At 37.5% G+C, this 14,415-nt stretch overlaps 1 protein-coding gene across 7 annotated transcripts in view; it reads right to left on the bottom strand.

Moving 5' to 3' along the window:
- Positions 1-14,011, bottom strand: part of PRUNE2 (prune homolog 2 with BCH domain) — a 112,198-nt gene extending 98,187 nt beyond the window's left edge. For all 7 annotated transcript variants that reach the window (XR_015732238.1, XR_015732237.1, XM_034410202.3 and 4 more), the window contains exon 1: positions 13,677-14,011. Coding sequence is in view for 5 of the 7 variants with exons in the window: in XM_034410202.3 (XP_034266093.2) it covers positions 13,677-13,712 (36 nt within the window). In the remaining 2 variants the exon portion in view is untranslated. The remainder of the gene's footprint in view (positions 1-13,676) is intronic.
- Between the last annotated feature and the right edge of the window lie 404 nt (positions 14,012-14,415).

The following is a 14,415-nucleotide window of genomic DNA, read 5'->3' as shown; positions in this document are numbered from 1 at the left end:
TAGCAATGTTGCTTTCCTACAAAGATCCCAAGAGCCATTGCTGCTCTTTTAAGTCTTCTGGGAGGGGCCAATCATCTCTTGGCCTTACTCTCAAGTCGTCCTTTTTGCTTTAGCTGCTCTTGCCTTCTGGCAGCTCTTCACATGCATGCACTAGGAACAGGCTCCTCCTATTCCTCTGCCACTCTGCTATCCACCTCTGGAGGCTCCAGAGTCCGTGCATCGCTCCCAGATGGCCCTGGCCCCATCTCTGCCTCCAGCGCAGAGCCCTCGTCCGGGACTTCCCCTGACTCCAGGACTGGCCCATTGTCCTCTCTAGCCTCCTCACTTTCCAACTCTGCTGCCAGCGCCATAGGCTGCTGACAGACCACAACAACCAGGCTGTTTGCTGTTTGCTGCAAGGACGGTAGCCGGATGAATACCTGTGGATGCTGGTAGGCGAGGCAGATTTTTTTTTCTTGTTTTCCTCCCCAAAAGCTAATGTGCGTCTTATACTCCTGAGTCGTATACTCCAAAAAATATGGTATATGGTGGCTGTTGTATGTAGCTTTTTAGATGTAGATTGGGGTGTTTAGATATAGATTGAAGAGGGGCTCCAGCATGAGTCCAAAAGCTTGGGAGACAAAACCGCTGGTCTCAATGCAGTGGTGGGTTGCCCCCAGATCACACCGGTTCTATAGAACTGGTAGTAAAACCAGCGGGAGACTCCGCCCATTGACCCCGATGTCATCAAAATGCTTCTGCACATGTGCAGAAGAGCGCGTGTGCGAGTGAAGTGAGCTCCACTGCGAACCGGTAGTAAAGGTAAGTAGAACCCACCCCTGTCCCAATGACCAACCCAGATTGGATCCTGCAGATGTTAATTACGCTGTTAATTGTGCCTTAAACTTTTTTTTGTTCTGTACTGGTTTTTGACCACAAAAAAATGAAATTGAATTGATATTTCATTTAGCTCTTCTGCTTAATTTTCTACTAGCCTGAATATTAAAGGTTCTCAGAAAGATTCTACATATCACTGTGATCTGCTTCAAATATGCTTTGTGAAACAGATTTCTTAAACTACTATGTATGAACTGTTTGTTTTGAAGGTAAGGGCTTCTTATATTTCAAGATGAATGATCTTTCATTGCAAGAGAAAAGTAAATGTGACATCCAGTCACTTCTTACATTAATTACAGATGTGTATTCATTCTAGGCCTCAGGGGAACATCGCTTCAACATTACTTCCTGTTAAAAGAGGCAGCCAGCTAACCCTACATGTATTATCAAGTGCCTCTGATTCACTTCTTAATGACATCCTCATTAATCTCAAAGTTTGCAAATATACATATTAATATGTCAGGAAATAAATCTAAGGAAAGCTCACTTTCTTCTTATTTCTAAGTATAACCTCTTTTGAGTATATTTGATACAAGTTATCCATTATACAAAGAGTAATCTTATGCTATTTATCTGACTATGTTAATTTAATGCTAGAAAATCCAATAATTGCTTCAAGAATTTGTTAAGGAATTAATTGGCAATATATAATATGTATAAAATTAAGGGAAAAAATAATGGAAGTTTAAGAATTAGAAATTAAATTGAGATAATAGAGAACTATTTTTCACTCTCATTCATTCAGTGAAAATGGTCATCAAATAGATTAAAACAAAATACATTTTCTTTCAATTAGTTCAACAGAAAAAAGAAAGTTTTGGGCACATAACTTCATTCTGACTTTCATAAAATACAAAAATGTCAACACTGAATATACCTGGAGAAAAAAAACAGTGTTGTTGTGTACTTGATTAGATATACCATGGCATTCCAAATTATTATTAAATTACTAAGTATTTATTCAGTGGTAAACTATCATAGGAAAAAAAATGGCATACCACTAATTTGCTGAAAAACATGCCAGATTCATTTCTTTGCATTCTAGAAAAACATACGGATTGCAAAAATAAAAGCAAATATAAAAACTCTGCTTTGATTATATTTGATAAATGGCGCACCATTTATCAAATATAAGGAAAGGAAACCAATCAAATGTTATAAAGAGTCATTATTCCACTATCAATAGTCAGTAAAATGAAGGCTCTTATTGACTTTTACAGAACTATTGTGTTGGCATGGCTAAGAATGAATTAGCACAATTTAGATCATTACAATAGAGCCATTAGACTTGCCAGGTCAGTAATCTGCATTTTAAAAAGAGATCCAAGCTCTTATGTCAGAGTAAATCAATAATGTACAATTCTCACAAGTTAGATGGCATTCAATGATTTTCTCTTCAAGAAAGATCCAAATTGTTGCAAGTGGAAGGCTGAAGTTAATTTTCTACATTTATCCATAAAATTAAAAAGTGCTACATTTAGTATGACACCATGGTTTTCAGGCAGTAAGATCTATTGCAGTGGGTCTCAACCTTCCTAATTCCACAACCCTTTAATACAGTTCCTCATGTTGTGGTGACTCCAACCATAAAATTATTCCTAAAACCATTGAAAATATGTGTTTCCCGATGGTCTTCGGCGACCCCTGTGAAAGGGTCGTTCGACCCCCAAAGGGGTCCCGACCCACAGGTTGAAAACCACTAATCTATTGAGAAGGAAATCTATTCAGAAATTTTCTGAGAAATTGTTATCTAAGCTCAGCTCTTGGAAAGCACAATCATTTCTAAATAAGAACGTAATATTATAACAATTTTATCAGCTATGAAGTATTTTTATTTAATTTTATTTAATTTGAACATTATTAAATAGGAGTAGAATTTCAAACTATTGGACTATTGGACTAAAGATTCCAACCTTTTCCTTCCTTTTAATTTCTGTTTAGTAGTGCAACCATACCTGAGCTCCAAAAATCCTGAAATTTGCTATGCAGCAGCAAACTCTATTTACTGTCATCTAACTGTCATCCGTTTCGAATCCCTAGTGCCCCGTAATGGGATGAGCTCCCGTTATTTATCCCAGCTTCTGCCAACCTAGCAGTTCGAAAGCATGTAAAAAATGCAAGTACAAAAATAGGGACCACTTTTGGTGGGAAGGTAACAGTGTTCCATGCGCCTTTGGCATTTAGTCATGCTGGCCACATGACCACAGAGACATCTTCGGACAGCGCTGGCTCTTCGGCTTTGAAATGGAGATGAGCACCACCCCCTAGAGTCGGGAATGACTAACATATATGTGCAAGGGGAACCTTTACCTTTAATTGTCATCCAGATTTTTGCAGTAAAGCTAAAATCTGAATTGCACCCGAAAGACTAGGGCGCATCCCATTGGAAATAACTCATGAGCAAACTCAAATTAGCAAGAGGTTTTATTCCTTTTTGCAAGACCTTGCACAAGAGAAACACCCATTAAATTGTGTCCCTAACTTTTAACTATTTGTGTTATGAATACTGGATTAAATTCAGTTACTGGAGAATTAAGGTATTGCACTAAGATTGGTAAAACCAGTTTAAATTCCATCATTAGCCAAGGAGACTCATTGACTCATATGCCAGTCTCTCTACCAATCAACAACATAAGATTGTTGGGCACTTAACCGAAGGGATAGCCCAGTGATATAAATCTAATGAACAAACAGGAAAAAAAAAAACACCACTCTTTTTCCTCTTCTTTAATTGCATCTCAACAAGAAAATCATTATTGAAAAGTAAGAGAATTCACTATATTTATCCCTGGACCACAACTGGTATATTTCAAAAGACTTAACATGCACTTGTTTTTATGCTGTACTGTAATCTGTTTTATAACATGATATATAATAAATTAACTGTCAGATTATGTAGTGAAACTGGCCTTTTTTGTTACTGAGGATGTGATTCTTGGATTTCAACAGATCTTGTATATTGTAAGACTCCGAATCACTTTTTTTTAAAAAAAAGTATTAATACCCTAATATTTTCTGCCATTATCTTTATTCAAGTCATTTCTGCTCCCACTATAAAGAAGTTAAACAGAATAACAGATTTGGGAGGGACCTTGGAGGTCTTCTAGTCCAACTCCCTGCTCAGGAAACCCTATACCATTTCAGACAAATAGTTGTCCAATCTCTTCTTAAAAATGTCCAGTGTTGGAGCATTCAAAACTTCTGAAGGCAAGTTTTTCCACTGATTAATTGTTCTCACTGTCAGGAAATTTCTCCTTAATTCTAAGTTGCTTCTTCCCTTGATTAGTTTCCATCCATTGCTTCTTGTCCTGCCTTCAGGTGCTTTGGAGAATAAACATCTTATAATCACAGTAATTAACAGCTAAATATTTTGCCTAGCTGTTTCACAAAGGAAAACTAATTTCTGACAAAATGAGCTACATGCTATATTTCTGCAAATTACTTTTGAGAGTCTAAATAGAAATAAATACAATATGACAGAACAATTCAGGAAAGGGAATTCCCTTAAACTAAATGTGGTTTTTAGTCAGAAGTAGGTTAAAATAAAAGGCACATTAAATTTTCTCTTTGGGGGCATTCAGTATTAAATCATTACACAAATTGGATGTTAAATAGAAGCTACCATAACTTCAGAGTGGTTAGCTTACTAATTAAAATCTACTCATCAATCAAAGTGCAAAAAATATGCATTTTATCTTGCATGTTTTGAAATTGTGCAGGTGGCAGCAATGTTTAAACACAGCTGTTATTTTTGAATCATTTATACAGAGAGAGATTTGTCTGAGGACTCTTATGAAAATATTTTTTCATGGTTATCTTCAACATGTCATTTCTTGAAATAATAAAATACAACTAAAATATCATCTTTACTATTTTACCTTCATTCTTGAGATCATATATACTGTTTTTCAGAACAATGTTTACCAAACAAAGTTGAATGGTTTCTTAAGAACAATTCAATAAGTCAGTTCTGTAGTATTAATAATTTAACATTGGTTTATTAATCTAAGAGTATTATATCTGGCACTTTTAAGCTCACCCCATTGGTTTGAAACATTCATCCATGGAATCACTACAAGTTAAATATAAATGGATTCAACACTGAATCATTTTAATTCATCTTAAACTAAAAGAAGTTTGAAAAATATAGTGTACATTTTCATTTAATTATCAATAAGTTGATAATGAGCCAAATGAACAGAGTTGCTACCAACAATCTTTGTTTCTAAGAAGACAGTAAGTCTTCTAAGAGATCAATAGTCTCTTAGAATAGAAGGCTAAAAAGCTGATTTTGCAGAATTTTTAATTAAATATTTAGTATCCAAATTAGCAGAACATTTACAATGGGATCATCAGTTTTTATGCATTTGCTTCTGAAGATTCATGGCAAGAAATATTTTACAGAGTGCTCAACATGCCAGGAAAGCATGCAACAAATCTACTGTGTAAGCTCCGTGCCTTCTAATTGACTGTTTGACTTGAAACATAAATGCAACATAAAATTAGGCACTATGTATATAAGTCTGAGCATGATATTAAGAGAAATATTTCATTCAAGGTTTTATCATTGCTCTTTTTTTTAACCAATCTCCAGTATGCATAGTATTTTATTAAGAAACTGAATCTGTAGAGAATCAGGCAACTCAGAATTAAGGAAATTTTTTCAATCTTTTATTACATATCCAGAAACTGTTTTGAATAAAGGAAACATCAATTAGGTTCACTATATGCAATGAATGAATTGATTTCATGGAATCAATTCACTCATTGCATATCAGCTTTAGCCATAATAACTAGCTACATTCCATTCATGAGAGGTAGTCAAAGTCACCCTCCTTTATCCTATTTTATATATAAATACTTATAATACTGGAATGATACCACTTTTGGCCAATAACAGTCCCCATTAGAGACTCATTTCAACTCTATTGTCTTCCCCATGTCTGGCACATTTCAAACAAATCATAACATGAACTGATGTGATAATGTATTATTCAATGTGTATTGGATCAAGCCTGTACCGCCTATCACTGGTACCATGTTAAATTATATAATTCAATGTATATATTCATATTTTAATCCAAGATTACTAGTAGCGTTAATAAGTATATCCTTATAAACATGTCCAATTTTTATATGTATACTAGGCGTTTTATACAAAAGTCATGTTCAACATGAAATCTGATTATTTCCAAGAAACAAAATTTTATATCAATTAGTAATATGAGGATAAAAATAACATACTTCCAGTTTCTGAAAGGTCTTATTTTTAAGCCCAGTTAAATGTGGCAATATATTTTGTGCTTGCTATTTAGATAGCATGAGTTAGATTATTATATGTGAGAAATTGTTTATTTTAGAATAATGTATATCCTGTATATTTCATTAACCTTATTAAATTGACCGCATAATGGCATTCTGCCTAGGATGAAAACATCAACAGGATCCACTAGAAAAAGTTGCATAATGATTCTTAAATATCTTGGGTCCAAAATATAGGTGTTATTTCTGTGTTTTAACTGGCTGGGTCAATATTTCTTTTATGTAGTCCTTGAGCTATGATGGTCCTCTTAACAAACATTCAAAGTTACATCAGACAACCCAAAATTATATTCAATTCTGCTTTAAAGTTACAAAGGCTACAGCACCCTTGTGGTTAATTATCCTTATAACTAACCACAGGGATGCTGGAGCCACCCTGCACCTCTTCCCTATCCTATGCTGGGACCCCACAGTGCTTGGGCCTGCTCCCCACATACCCATCAAATTTACCTTTTGAAGCTCTCTGGACCTCATGTTAGGAACATGTTCCTGGGTCACACAGTGGCAACCAGAATACAACCGTCATTTTGTCCTACATCCTTGTGGGTGGAACAAAAATGATGGCCAACAAATGAACTGTTTCATTTTTATGCCTTAACAAGGTCTGCACAGTGCTGAAGAAAAACTTTTAATTCCAAAAAAATATTCTGCAGTGCTGTAGAAATCTTGTTAAGGCAGCAAAACTAAGCAGTTTATCTCTGGGCTATGAGACAATGATTCAAATGTGTCCACTATTTGTGGGTGGGGCATAGTGGTGGCCAGTTCTGGAAACACACCCTAAAGCTATGCAAAGCCACTGGGTGAGATAATCCATCACCACAGGTTGAGATATCTTCAATATGCTGATATATGATGATACCCAACTCTGTATTTCTACCCTGATGATCTGAGTGATGTTATTACTGCCTCTCATGATTCCTGGAGACTGTGGGGCCCTGGATGAGGGAAAAACAGGCTTCGACTTAATCTTAGCAAGACCAAATGGCTTTGGGTGTATGGAATCCCAAGATATGGGATTTTGACATCTTTAGTTCTGGATGGGGTAGCACTACCCTAGACAGATACAGTCTGCTTCTTGGGAGTTCTTCTCAATGAATCCAAGACCAGGTGGCAGTTGTGGCTAGGAGAGCCTTTGCACAACTTCAGATTGAGCTGAAGTTGTGGCCTCTCCTGGATCAAGACTCCCTGTGCTCGGGCATTCAAGCCCTATTCAACTTGTGTTTGGACTATTGCAACACACTCTACATGGGACTACTCTCGAAAAGCATTTGGAAACTATAGGTGGTGCAAAGTGCAGTGAAATGGGAAGTTTTTGGAGTCCCAAGAGTGGCCCATGTCACATAACTGCTCCGTGAGTGCACTGACTGTCGGTTTGCCACTGGGTGCAATTCAAGGTGTTGGCAATCACCTTTAAAGCCATTCACCAGACTTCCAGTTGATGTTGTGGTGCTATCGGATGCAAAAAGTGGGGTTCCACAAATTTGTGCCAAATTCCTTTGTTGGAGGGCCCCATAAAGGGCTAAAGTCACCCTGTAGGGGTGACAAAGTGTGGAGGGGCGCCCTGCAGATTGTGGAGAGCAGCAGCTCCTGCTTGATCCAGGGCTAATTCCCTCTCATCTGACGATGAGGAGAGGCAGCCATTATGGTTGCCGTGAAGCTGGAGCATCCAAAGAAACAAAGGCTGTGCTGGAGCGGTGTGTGAACAGTGACTGGAACTGGGTGAGGTGATCTTTTTTTCCATTTAAAATCTACCCCAAAGAAAATTAACTCTGGAAAAGGGACTCTTTGAAGAGGTTGTTTAAGTGGAGAAAAATCATAGACCCGAAAGAAAAGAAAAGGATATTAAGAAGAAAGCATAAAACCTTTAAAAACACAGAGAGATTGGATCTCTAATTGTTATTGGCAATAAGGCATTTTAAAATGCTAGAATTACTTGTCAGAATTTTTATTATATTTTTGAATAAATGCAAATGGAACTTGTTAGAATCTATGCAATGTTGAAGTTAAACAGAAGGTGCTATCTACTGGTTAATGGAATACATTACATCTCAACAACCCTGAGCAAAATACTAATAAGACAAGGGAGAAAGTGGAAATAACACCTGGAGGACTGCTGTGCTATCTATTGCTTTATACTTATCTATTCCATGACTACTGGAGCTCTAACACTGAAAATATGGAAGACATCTAAGTAAAGTGGATTTTAAATATCAGGAGTTATCATTGAACTTATAGTGGGGAATTAAGGAGACATTTGGAAATTTTCCTGGATTACCTAAAAAGAGCTAAATTGACTAACTATGGGACATAAAGAACCATATAACTGTATTTCCAGAGGAGCAACATCAGGACTGAGTAAATGGTTTTCAGACTGACTTTCTGAGGGCAAAAATAATTGAGACTCTGGGGCAGTGATAGAACATTGACAGATTACTGAGCGATATTTGGACTTATCAAAAAAGAAGGCAAGATGTTTCAGCAGGGTGAAATAAGTGGGTTGCAAAAAATTTGTGATGATGTTTCAAAGCATTCATGATATTATGACAAGAAATCACAGGGAGATAATGGATTTAATGAATAACATAAATGGGAAGTTAGAAAGTGCTCCATAAGGGTTAATCAGTAATGATAAAAAGCCCAGAAAATAGAGGAGACAATGGAGAGACGAGGGAAAAAGGCAGAACTAAATAAACAAACAAAACAAGAAGATAAGACAGAAAAGGTAATAAAAACTTACAAAGCAATTCGGGGAAAATATATGCTAAAAGATCAAAAAATGATATGGGATAAACAGAAAGATATCTTTGAAAAGAAAATGGAGAGTTGGGCAGATCCTCTGGAGGCTTGGCAGTGAAAGTTAGTAGAGATGGAAGAAATATCTAAGCTAACCAGGAAAGAGGTAGACATAGATGAAGACCTAAGGGAGGAATTTAGGAGGCAAGTTAAAAAATGAATAAGAAAAGAAATATTAAAACAGGCAAAAGATGATGGATAGAGGAAATGTTTTTTAAAACAAGATTGGTTTTACTAGGAACTAATACAGAGGCAGATACAAGAAATAGGGGGAATATTATTATGCACATTTTTATATAATATATTAAAAGTAATAGCTAGACAGAAAGATAAGAGGTTGAAAGACTATGTATGTTCTAATGATACTGTTATTGTTATTAGAATCAGGGACTAAAATGTTGAACAATTAAATAATGAAGGCTTATATTTTAATACAAATATGTATAAGAATATTATTACAATAACATAAGCATGATTTAAATAACATATAATATTAATATTATCATTACTACCTGTATTCAAATGAATGATACCGAGATGTCTCACTGTTCATATATTGATATTGATGTATCAATAATTAAAAATTAAAAAATTAAAAAAATATTTTTTTTAAAAAATAAAGCCATTCATGGCATGGGTCCAGGTAATTTGAGGGCCCATCTCATCCTAATGGGATTGGCCTGCCTTACTCAAGCCAGCAGGGGAGGTCTGCTGTGGGCCCATTGGCCAAGGTATTCCATGGGTGGGGTCAGGCAGAATTTTGCTCCTGCCCTTTAGAACATATTGCCCTGTTCTGTCCCCGTACCTCGCACACACCCAACCAGCCAGCCGAGAGTTAAATAAACTCTTCAAACACACAACGTCAGTGATAAGGAGCTTGCCGTGGCTGCCTGCCAAGAGCTTTTACTCCGATAACACAGACAAAAATACACACAGTTTGAATAGTCCAGTTTGTAATTAAATCCACGGCAAATAGGTGTTGTGTCCGAAGGTGCAAGTACCTCGCCAGAGATTAGCTTTGTCCGTCACAGAATCCAAATGGTCACCACACTCCCTTTTATAGCCTGTGGGGTGTGGTCCAGTGACTCAGCTTAATCTCTGGCACCCCTCCTTTTCTGCTGCTCACGCTTGTCTCTCTGACGCCGGCGTGGGTCCAACCACAATGTTTCTTCGTCACTATCCGACGGCTCGGAAACACCTGGCTCCTGGCCAATCTCTTCTCCTTCGGGAGACACCTGAGGCATTGCCAGAGAGGAGGGTCCTGGAGAGGGAGGCCTCGCTGTCTCCTCTCCTTCATGTTCGGAGCCTTCTTCCTCTGATCAGATAGGCTCGGATGACAGAGCCACAACTGCCCTGCCAGAGTGAAGTTGGCTGCAACCATCCTGACCTTCCTCAAAAGTTTAAAGACATGGCTCTGCCAGTTGGCTTGGGGATCTAATTACATTGGGGATGACTGACAGATTAATAACAGATTCCACCTCTCCCCTCCCCCTCCGCTCATCCTACTCCCTCCATCCCCATCTTTTAGCAATTATATTTTTGTTGTACTTTGTTCATATTTTGAATGGCTTTCATATAATTTTATCTTTTTAATATTGTAAGCCACTCATAGTTACCCAGTGGTAAAATGGGAGGCCAATAAATTTAATAAATAAAACAATAAAATAAGAAGAAACAAGCCATTTCAATGCTCTGGAAGGCTTGGAGCTCTTCAAAGGGTGATGTTGGTGCATGTTTGGCCTGGTAGGAATCAAGCCTAAGGACTCAGAGCACCAAGGGGTGGGAAGCAGAGCATAGGGCATCTTAGGAGGTGGAGGAGACCTTGGGCAGGCCAGGGCAAACAGGCCTGGGCCTGTGCTAGGCCTCTAAGGGCCTCCCACATCCTGAGACACCCCATGCTCTGCTTAACAGCCCACATGTTCATTTAACAATTCATTGGGGCAGCAGGGATGGGTGGGGTATTTAGATGCTTCACCTAATGACCAATGCAACATGCAACCATAATTGGCAGGCTTCATTATGGTCATGTCTTAAGGAGTACCTGTACAGACCATAATATGACAGATAGTATCGGTGACATGATTCCCAATGTTTTTTATATGGTCCAAATCTCTCAAGCACACTAAATCTCACAAGATTTAGTCACTGGCTCTTTGTCTTTTATAATATTGGCTATTATTTATTTCTAGATTCATTTGGTTAACATGCCCACATACAAAGTAATCAGTAGTCTCGTTGAATATCAGGTGGCTCTTTCTTGTTTTATCAAGGTAAGCTACTTAGAGTCAGTGAAATTGTGTGGCATACCAATTTTTGGTAACAAAACTTATATAAAACGTAATGTTGTTCATTGGTTCCTGGCATCAAAAATATTGCTAATCCATGCTATAAAAGATTATTTACATATGCATTAAAAATTGCCAATTTGAATTTTCTCACCAAGTAGCAAATAATTTTTCCACAGTTGTTTCTTCCCTCTGTAAAATTCTTACCGTAGGCAAATTCATTTGGTACTATATTGTTTTTCTGTTTGACATTAGGAGATGTCTATACTCTTCATTCATGCTTTGAATAATCAAAGCCTGATTTTATTTGGCTACTTTTAGGTTTTATTCATTATATTAATATTTGTAATTATAATATATACAGTGGATTCCCTGGCTGACTAACTACCTGGGCCCTGAAGATAAGCAGGCAATGGCCTGGTTAGTATCAAATGAGACATCATTACGGACTTCTAGCATTGTAAACCAAAGTAAGAACTTTTAAAACATTAAAAAAGGCAGCTGCAAACAATTCAGGTGCTGTTGCCACAAGTCAGTCACTAAGAGTTGAATTTAATTCAAGGGCAGATCATACAAAAAAAAAAAAACCTTACTGTATCTTACAAAGTAAGCCATTAATTATGAAAGCTTTTGCTTCAATCAATAAATGCTCTTCTGTAATTCCACTGCACTTTTTGACTTCTTGCTGAACAAACAAATTCAGAAATTCATCTGGAATTTGTCCTTTAGCACAATTTGCTTACCGGTACTTAAGAATCTATAGTGGTTGTATTTTATATTCGCTGTTGTTAGCAATCCCAAAGAGAAGCTTATAATACATATTAGCCATGTTTGAAAAATGATAAAATATTTCAGCTATGCACAAAGTGGTACAAGTGCAGCAAGCATAGATACACATGGTAAGTCAAGGAAAGCCCTAAAATTTCCCATTCAGGCTACTTCTACTAATATAACTAAGTCATCATCAGATGTGCTGATCTGTGCCACCTTCCAATTCTCATCTAAGGCTAGCATGGGAAGTCCTGGTGTTTAGCATAGGGGAAATTAGCAAGATAAGATCTTAAGAGAACTTTAAAAATGGAATTCAACATTCTTAATGTTCAATTTCTGCTACAATAATTTTATACTTTGAGTGCTTGTGTTCTGGTTCTAGAGTTAAAAGGAAGTCCTCAATTATTCATGCTTTCTGTGCTTCGTCATCAGCTTTTGCTCTATTTTGTTTTGAAGAAAACTTAAGCAAAAGCTGAGGTTTAAAAAAAGAGGTATAACATTAGTCACTGTGAATATTATTCTATTAAGAAATCCTATCTAGAACTTTTTCAAATAACTGATATCTGTTTAAAGATATTTAAAAATACAAAAATAAAATGTTTGGTAAAAAAAAACACATAAGTCTGGAGCTGGCGTATTATGCCATCTAACTACATTTGGAATGCATATTATTGAAGATAAATATAATATTGCTTATGGTGTTATTTGGAAAAATTTATTTTAATTCATTTGAATATAGTCTAAGAGTAATTTTATTTCAAGTGGAATGAATTTTGATTAATGACCATATGCTAAAAAAGTTTTAAACATAACTTTAAATGTTAGATGACTTTCTAAAATGAAGCAGCTCATGGCTTCTGCCCTTGTACCCCTTGTATTCTCAACTGAACTTTCCTTAGAAATATTACAGAACCAGATACTGATTTGCACAGCTTGATTGTGCCAAAATCATTTACATTTGGTTCATATCAACAGTTATTTTAAGTTAAAGTGATCTCAATGGTGGTGAATTTGTTTTGGTATTCTGATGCTTTCATAATATGACATTGATTGAACTTCCACCTTTTCACGTATTGTTTACTTCCATAATTTTAACCCACAGAATCAAAAAGGGTTCCAAACACAGTTGTAGAGTATTGAACAGATTATCCTGGACACATTTTCCCAAGAGTATACTTAACTTAGTACAGTGGAACTCTTTTCTGAATAAACATGGATTGAATTGTTTTACAAACCATAAGATATCATTCCTGTGGTTGACTAAGATGTAGACAGACAAAGTTGCAAGCACTTTGGGATCCCTTCTAACTACAGACCAAGTTCTTCAAATGAGTGGGTGACAATTCAGCTATTTGTTGTGTGTTTTTTAAAAAAATGGTCTAGACACTTGAGAAGTAATGGATTCCATTAATAACAATGAGTCGCAACCTACAACATTCTGGTGTCATTGTTAGCTATTTCATATTATTATTCAAAACGCTGATTCATACAAGCTCATCTGGATGTCTTCCAAAACTTTTTTAAAAATGTGCAGAAAAGTGAAAAGCAAAACAAGCTGGCATGGTTAAAAAAAAAAAGAAGAAGAAGAAGAAGTCTTTCCAAGATACCCTCTTTTTCTGCAGAACTTACCAGCTTTGTTTTGGTGCGTTGCAAAAAGTCTTCCATGGTGTTTGCTTGGCCTGCGGGTTCTGTTCAGCCAGGGCAAAGTCCCATGCCAGAGCTCCGCACTGCTTCTGTAGGGCGGCTCCTTGCCTCCCTAGCATCGACTGTCCTGCTGCCTTGGCTTCTGCCTCTTCCGCCGCGCGGCTGCTATACGTCTCCCCACAGATCGGCGCTGCCGGTGGACTCCTCTGCCTATTTAGGCAACAAAGTGGAGTCGGGTCCCCGGGCATGGGAGGGGGCGAGGGGTGGGTGGGAAGAGTTTACATGATTCCACAGGCCGGCCGAGCTCTTCCACCAATGGCAGAGACGCTCGGGCGGGCTGACGTCACGCGGACAATTGCTGCAACCATGGACAGCGCCCAAAAGTGAGGCGAAAGACAAGATGCGGAGATCTGCGGCAGAGGGAAGAAACCTCTCTCCCTTCGGTCCGCTCGCTCGCCTCCCAGCAGCACTGCAGAGCCCCAACGGATGTCTGATGTGCGGGAACAAGGAGCGAGCTATATCTGGAGCCGGAAAGCTCCACGAAAAACGTTGTTTACTGTGTTGTGATGCACGATTCCTTCCTTGTAATTAAGAGTTATGGGTACTGGAAACTTCCGATTGCCAGATGCAGCCCCGACGCCCAAATTTTACCCTGCTTGCTTAGAAGTAAATCCTATGGCTTTCAATGAGGTTTCTAAAGAAATAAAAAATGGTAACATATATT

The sequence above is a fragment of the Pantherophis guttatus genome, chromosome 2 (genome assembly GCF_059756535.1).
Source record: "Pantherophis guttatus breed Tessera chromosome 2, ASM5975653v1, whole genome shotgun sequence".
Classification (NCBI taxonomy): domain Eukaryota; kingdom Metazoa; phylum Chordata; class Lepidosauria; order Squamata; family Colubridae; genus Pantherophis; species Pantherophis guttatus.
The sequence above is the reverse complement of the archived record's forward strand: the minus strand, read 5'-3'. Positions and strand labels throughout refer to the sequence as shown.